The following is an 8,400-nucleotide window of genomic DNA, read 5'->3' as shown; positions in this document are numbered from 1 at the left end:
TACTACTACTACTACTACTACTACTAATATAAATACCTACTACTATTAGTACTACAACAACTACTATTGCTACTGCTACTACTACTACTACAAATACTACTACTACAACTACTACTACTACTACTACTACTACTACTACTACTACTACTACTCATACAAATACCTCCTACTGCTAATGCTAGAACAACTACTACTGCTACTACTACTACTACTACTACTACTACTACTACTACTACTACTACTACTACTACTACTACTACTACTACTATTTCTGCTATTCCTATTGTGCGGCTATGTGGGCTAGTGGTATGACACCCGCTTTCGGATCGGAAGATTCTGGTTTCGAGCCTCTCTCGGCGCATAGTTGAGTCCTTGGAAAAGACTCTTTACTCACATTCTCTCACCGCACTCAGGTATAAAAATGAGTACCTGACTGTTAACAGCGCTGTCTTTGTTCGAAAATAATTGACTGTAATAATGCCTAACAGGCGTCATGCCTCGTTCTACATGTTAAGTGTCGCTGTTGGCTAGGGACCCCTTGTAAAGCGATTTGAGCAGGTTTAGTGGATATTGCTCTATATAATATCTCAATTAAATTATTAATACAACTTCTACTGTTCATTACCATTATGTCTCTTATTCTTATCTTCCATTATTTTCTAGAAAGTTCCCGTATCTCACTGCCTTTATAATTTCTATCACACCCTTAATTGAGCTTTATATAGCCACTAAATGTCCACTAAATGTGCTCAAAGCGCTTTACAAGGGGTCCCTGGTCAACAGCAACATTTAACATGTAGGATGGGACATAAAGCCTGTTAGGCGATATTACAATTTTTCAGACAAAGACAACGCTGTTAACGACCAGGTACTCATTTTACACCTGAGTACGGTGAGAGAATATGAGTAAAGAGCCTTTTCCAAGGACTCAACGATGCGCCGAGCGCGAGGCTCGAACTCAGGACCTTCCGATCCGAAAGCTGTTGTCATACCAGTAGACCACATAGCCCTTGGGACTCTCTACACACTAACACAGAGCACCCAACGCTTCAGTCACATTCCATTCCAACTATTGTTGAGTACAGACGATGCAATTTATACTCCATTTCATTTTATTTGTTTTCAACGTATTGTCCTTTGTTATGCTGATGAAGGGTTTGTACCCGAAACGTCCATTGTCTGTATTGTTCCCATCCGAAGCCCCTCCATTATCACTCTTTCTTTAGCATGATACAGGCTTCAGACAGCCTCCACCGCTCTCTACCAATGATTTTGAGAGATTGTTTGTTTGTTTTTAAGGGTTTTACAGCGCTTGCAACACATTTTAGGTTATATCAGCGCCAGTAAAAAGGAAGAAAATGTGAAAGTAAAAAGTTCTAGAATTACAATTAAAGCACCCAAGAGAAAGTAAGACATAGCGGAACTGGGAACAAATAGGGGTTCAGATGTAGATTCCAAGAGCACACCACCAATGTACTTAGTTTGAGATCACTTATAAGTCTCATCCGGACACAAGCACAAAATCCAACAAAGAGGGAATACACTCAAATGCCCACATTATACATTCAAAATAATAAATATAATAATACATAACAGAGAGATGTTTTACAAGGAAAAAAATATCATCTCCCAAAAAAATAACTATGCATTTGACTGTTTCTCTCCCAGCTAGGACTCCGGCCAGGTCCAGGACAAAACCAAGCAATTTCATTCCAAGACAAAGACAGAAAGCATGTTGGAAAACAGGTATTGGGGGATAGAAGACACAGGATGTACCCCCCCTGGCCACTATGGGAGGATTTTGAGAGAGCTTTGGTAAACAAATGTGAGGGCCACAAAAATGTATTTAGAAATATGAAAAGAAAAACTTGCAGCATTGGTTACAGAAGACTGTGGAGTCGAATTTGATGATAGGGATATGTGTTGAATTATTTCTCTTTAAGTGTTTTGTCGATGAGACGATAGATAACAAACCGAATGATAAAAGTAATAACAGGATTTTGTCGGATGTAGTGATTTCTAAAGAAGCCGTGTTTTAAAAAAACTTGATTGTTCGAAAAGTATGGGACCTGATAATCCCCATCCAAAATTATTGAAGGAAGTGGTTTAAGAATTAACTATACCATTGGTTATCTTATTCAACAAATCATTTACCGAAGGTTGTTTTGTTTTGTTTTTAAGGGTTTTACGGCGCTTCCAACACATTTAGGTTATATCAGCGCCAGTAAAAAGGAAGAAAATGGGATAGTAAAAAGTTCTAGAATTACAATTAAAGCACCAAAAAAAAAAAAGGAAGACAAAGGGGAACTAGGAACAAATAGGGATCAGATGTAGATTCCAACAGCATATCACCAATGTGCTTAGTTTGAGATCACCCATAAGTCTCATCCAGACACAAGCATAAAATCCAACAAAGAGAAATACACTCAAATGCTTACATTATACATTGAAAATGACAAATATAATAATACATAACAGAGAGATGATTTACAAGGAAAAAAATATCATCTCCCAAAACAATAACTATGCATTTGACTGTTTCCCTCCCAGCCAGGACTCCAACCAGGGCCAGGACAAAACCAAGTAACCTCATTCCAAAACAGACAGAAAGCATGTTGGAAAACAGATATAAGGGGATAGAAGACACAGTATGTACCTCCCTGCCCACTATGGGAGGTCAGGATCCCCACCCAGATTTACTGAAGGAGATCTACGATTTGATTGGATAATGTCAAATGTGACATCAATTTTTAAAAAGGGAGAGAAAAAGGGAGACCCAGGTACTATTGACTAGTAAGTCTCTCGTGTATATTATGCAGATGAATGATTAATTAAAGATTGCATCAGGAATTATTTTGAAAGAACAACTTGTTCAGCCCCTGCCAGCATGGTCTTAGGAATAATCGTTCCTGTGTTACACATCTTATTGAAGTGATCGAAAATTGTAATACCATAATAGATATAAAAAAAAGAATATGGATATTATTCATTTAGACTTTGTTTTTTTTGGTGTTCTTTTAAAAAGGGTTTTACGGCGCTTCCAACACATTTAGGTTATGTCAGCGCCAGTAAAAAGGAAGAAAATGGGATAGTAAAAAGTTCTAGAATTACAATTAAAGCACCCAAGAAAAGTACGACATAGGGGAACTGGGAACAAAAAAAGGATCAGATGTAGATTCCAAGAGCACACCACCAATGTACTTAGTTTGAGATCACCAATAAGTCTCATCCGGACACAAGCACGGCCCCCACTAAGAGGAATACACTCAAATGCTTACATTATAAATTCAAAATAACAAATATAATTATACTTAACAGAGAGATGATTTACAAGGCAAAAAATATCATCTCCCAAAACAATAATTATGCATTTGACTGTTTCCCTCCCAGCCAGGGTCAGGACAAAACCAAGCAATCTCATTCCAAGACAAAGACAGAAAGCAATTGAAAAACAGGTACAGGGGTATAGAAGACACAGCAAGTACCTCCCTGCCCACTATGGGAGGTCGGAACCCCACCCAGTATTTAAACTTTAGGAATGCGTTTGATTCTGTACCACATTTAAGACTGTTTCAAAAACTCAAGCCGTATGGAATTAGAGGTTGCATGTCGAATTAGACAAAATCGTTTCAAGTTATCCTACCCAATAGCGCCTGATTTTCTTGGGAGAGCTATAAATATAAAATCGATTGTTCCCCATCAAGCAGTGTCCACTACGTTGTTATTACATAACACAAAAACAAAAACAAAATCACCGTCTAGCTTTCCTGTAAGATTAAAAAAAAAAAGATTTTTAATTCCTACTTCATCAGACAATTTCAAACAGTTGAATATTTCTAATTATATTCGACCTATATTATAATTATGTAAAATACCTTCAACAAGTTACTGTTGTTTGCTCAGAATGTAGTTTTCTCTGACTTTATAATATCAACTATTTCTTCCCACAGACCTTAACTCTCACAACATCCAATTGCGTCAGACAAAACAGTTTTCTCCACAACTCCAATGCACGTCTACTACAATGTCAGTGTCAGCAATTCGTCAGTATTTCCAGATGATGACACAGGATCCGCTAGTAGTGAAAACTACAACTATAACGATAACACAGAAAACGTGCTTTCATTTTCTGACATATTTCGTTATATTTCTATAGCGACGACTTATACGTTGAGCACATTTGGTTTGGTCACCAACATCATCAACATCATCGTTTTTTGTCGACAAGGCATTCTGGAGGACAGCTGCACACCCATTTTATTAAGTATCGCTTCATTTGATTGTTGTTATTGCATGTTGAAGATATGTTTTGAAATTTACCAACGCGGTTCCTTTGATTCAATAACGTTCTCACTATTTGTTAAGTCATTTGCTAAATCGTATGAGTTTCAGATTAATTTCATTTGTTTCATAACTCTCTATTTGGCTTTTGAGAGAATGATTATTGTGATATTCCCTTTCCGTGCAAAGCTGATATTTACCCCGAAACGTACATGTGCTTTAATCCTTACTATTTTTGTAGCATGTTTCGGTTTGACTCTACCATGCTATATTGACAGAAAGATTTCGTGGACAAAGACCGATACAGGCGAAAGTGTTTATCGTTGGAATATTGACTTTTTTTGGGCACCTATTTGTGCCCGTTTACGGCAATATATTTACTTCTATATCAGACCTATACAAATGTCCCTCGTATTCTTGTGCAACATTGTCATAGTTGTCAAAGTAAAGTTTTCGAGAAGACTCGTAAAATCAGCGACCTCCACTTCTAAAACATCATCGACTGCACTAAAAGTCGCTCATGTTAAGAATAAAAAGAAAGACGAAACCAAAAAGAATAATAAAGAATCAAAATTAGTAGGTATGATCGTCATTATGTGTACAGTCTTTTTCATCTCTTATTTCTTTGTCATAGTGGATGCCTATCTTGAGTACTATTTTATATATTATGAAGGTGACAACTTTATCATTCACAGGCTGGAGTACGCGTTAAGGCACATGCCCAAATGGTTAGAAATTGTAAACTCTTCGTATAATTTTATCCTGTACATTACAATGAGTTCAAAATACAAGGAAGAATTTTACAAACTGATATCTCGTTGTAAAGCCATTCGTGATAAATCTTAAAATAGGTTTGATAAACTTTTTGAAAATTCATTGACAACATTAATGTCATTCAACGCTACAAACTCTTACACTTTATGAAAAAAGCTTGGCCAAAGGAGAACAAAAAAATAAATTCAAAGGTGTGACAATCAGAAATGAGAAAGCAGTCTTCATGTAGCCTTCGGAAACGGTATTTGTTCTGGTTCAGAGAGAGTATACATTTAGCCTGTTTCCTATCAGAGATTCAATAATATACAGTTTTTTTTTGCATTTTGTTGACTTCGATGTAAAACCTTTCTGAAGCGGAGGATCACAAATTCGATGTGTGGAAAGTCGATCCAACAACTGAGTGAAACTTGGAGAATACAAGACTTTATAGAACTGGCAGTGAAAGAATTTTTGGGTCCTTAATAGCCCTTACCAAAGGCCATAAAGATGGAAATAGTCTTATGTAGGACTAATGTTTGATTTCTTAATGTCAAAATAACAATAATATCAAAACCTTCAATTTCACCTCTAATATTTCACAGTTAACAATAAATACAGTGGAAACCATTTATAACAGGCCCAGTTATAACAGGAATCGGGTATCGTTTTTTTACCTCTCTTTGTCTCTATTAAAAATTATCGGTTATAGCATGGCCTCACTTGAATCAAATCGGCTATAACAGGGACAATGCCTTTTCACACGGGAACAATCAAGAAGGAAAACTGCTAAATTTTAGGCCTTGTCGCACGGTGAGGAACATAGATAACTCTCTCTCTCTCTCTCTCTCTCTCTCTCCTCTCTCTCTCTCTCATCTTAGTCTCGTCATAGTATGGTAGTAATAAAGTCGTGATAGTAAGTGGTTTAGTATAGTAGAAGTAGTATAGTAGTAGTATAGTAGTAGATAGTGTAGTATAGTAGTAGTAGTAGTAGTAGTAGTAGTAGTAGTAGTAGTAGTAGTAGTAGTATAGTAGTAGTAGTAGTAGTAGTAGTAGTAGTTAGTAGTAGTATAGTAGTAGTAGTAGTAGTAGTAGTAGTAGTAGTAGTAGTTAGTAGTAGTAGTAGTAGTAGTAAAGTAGTAGTAGTAGTAGTAGGTAGTAGTAAGTAGTAGTAGTAGTAGTAGTAGTATAGTAGTAGTAGTAGTAGTAGTAGTAGTTAGTAGTAGTAGTAGTAGTAGTAGTAGTAGTAGTAGTAGTAGTAGTAGTAATAGTAGTGGTAGTAGTAGTATAATAAAGTTTGAAATAAATTTTTAAAAAGGTAAAAAAAAAAGAAGAAGAAAAAGAAAAAGTTATATCTAGATCTATACATGTATTATAATTTACATTGCGCACAATCCCTGTCGCATGCAGTTTTTTAGGCAAGGGAGGTAATCGATGTATTAGATCGCTTGAAAAAGTCAATTATGTGCTTATTTCCCTTGTATTTCTGATGTAACAGGGATCGGCTATAACAGGACTTTTGCTCTGGTCCCACCATCCCTGTTATATCAGGTCTCCACTGTCTGTTTTAAATGGGTAGACCATGAGTGAGTTTAGACATGCTGTTCAGAGTTCTTATATGTGACCCATCGTCTCAAAACGGTATTATGTCGGAACGCACCATATGCTTAAAAGCCGAATTAAATGTTAAACTGTTCAAAAATATAAATTGTTGGCATTGGCACCCTAAAATGTGGTATCCATTCTCCTCAATAAAACATACAAACTCAACACAAGTCTGATATTTCTGACTATAAATTCAATTTTCAACATCTTAATCAACCCGACTTAATACCGTTTTGAGGCGAAGGGTCACATATGTGGCATAACCTGGATAAAATTATACTTGTATATTTGGGTAAAGATTCGAAAATAATGTTAAGCAGACTTATGTACATCATAATGATGAGAACTAAAACGGCTATGTGGTCTAGTGGTATGACACTCGCTTTCGGATCGGAAGGTCCTGGGTTCGAGCCTTGCGCTCGGCACATAGTTGAGTCCTTGGAAAAGGCTCTTTACCCACATTCTCTCACCGTACTCATGTGTAAAATGAGTACCTGGCCGTTAACAGCGTTGTCTTAATCCGAAAATTTGTAATATCGCCTAACAGGCGTTATGTCCCGTCCTACATGTTAAATGTTGCTGTTGACCAGGGACCACTTGTAAAGCGCTTTGAGCACGTTTAGTGGATATTGCGCTGTATAAAAGCCCAATTTAGAATTTAGAATTTAAGCAAACTTACGTATATCATAATGATGAGAACTAGAGAGAACAGAGAATAGCATTTCAGACTGGGTCATCTCCCCTTTCCATAATTCCATAATGATGAGAACTAGAGAGAACAGAGAATAGCATTTCAGACTGGGTCATCTCCCCTTTCCATAATTCCCCAATTAAATATAATAGAGTTGTTGACCTTGTCATCACAAAGCACTTTCATTTTTATCAATCTGATAAAATGTTTTGCTCCATTAAAGACGGTAAACAGTAGGAAAATTAGTCAAATAAATCTAGATTAATTCAAGTTAGATATTGAAAACCCATTGTAACAAATATAGATGATTTTTAACAACAGTTTAAATGATCTTATTGATAAACATGATCCTTTAAGATTAGACACATGACTGACAGGAAAGAAGCTCAACGGTTTATTGTTTTTATGTTTTTAAGGGTTTTACGGCGCTTGCCCACGTGTAGGTCATATCAGCGCCAGTAAAAAGGAAGAAAATTGGATAGTAAAAACATTCAAGGTGTACAATTAAAAGGACTTGAGGAATAAGTAAGACAAGGGGAAAAGGTTCAAATAGGGAACAGATGTAGATTCCAAGAGCACACTATCAGTGTACTTAGTTTGAAGTCACCTAAAAGTCTCATCCAGACACCAGCACAAGTCCCCACTAAGAGGAACACACTCAAATGTTTACAAACCATATGTTAAGAATAAAACAAAATAGTACATAACAGAGAGATGATTTACAAGGAAAAAAATATCATCTCCCAAAACTCTAACTATACACGAGACTGTTTCCCTCCCAGCTAGGGTATCCGGCCTGGACCTGGACAAAACCAAGTAATCTCATTCCAAGACAAAGACAGAAAGCAAGTTGGAAAACAGATACAGGGGATAGAAGACACAATAAGTACCTCCCTGCCCACTATGGTAGGTAGGAACCCCACCCAGCTCAACGGTTTAATGAAAATGTAAAAATGGTAAAGAAAGGCAAAAGGCCATCAGAGAGGTTGTGGAGAAAGACAGGTCTAAACGTTCATCAAGAATTTTATCAATCAACAAAAAACAATTCTTCTACCATTATAAAGAATGTCAAA

At 36.5% G+C, this 8,400-nt stretch overlaps 1 protein-coding gene across 2 annotated transcripts in view; it reads left to right on the top strand.

Moving 5' to 3' along the window:
- The window catches only part of LOC144956629 (uncharacterized), an 8,101-nt gene extending 2,245 nt beyond the window's left edge, over nt 1-5,856 (top strand). For both annotated transcript variants that reach the window (XM_078887257.1, XM_078887258.1), the window contains exon 2: nt 3,951-5,856. In XM_078887257.1, coding sequence (XP_078743383.1) covers nt 4,009-5,127 — 1,119 coding nt within the window. In that variant the 5' untranslated portion in view covers nt 3,951-4,008 and the 3' untranslated portion in view covers nt 5,128-5,856. The remainder of the gene's footprint in view (nt 1-3,950) is intronic.
- The last annotated feature ends 2,544 nt before the right edge of the window (nt 5,857-8,400 follow it).

This window comes from Berghia stephanieae, chromosome 11 (assembly GCF_034508935.2).
Source record: "Berghia stephanieae isolate SIO BIC M18660-M18661 chromosome 11, UCSD_Bste_1.3, whole genome shotgun sequence".
Lineage (NCBI taxonomy): Eukaryota > Metazoa > Mollusca > Gastropoda > Nudibranchia > Aeolidiidae > Berghia > Berghia stephanieae.
Note: the sequence above shows the minus strand (reverse complement) of the source record. Positions and strands in the feature narration are given on the sequence as shown.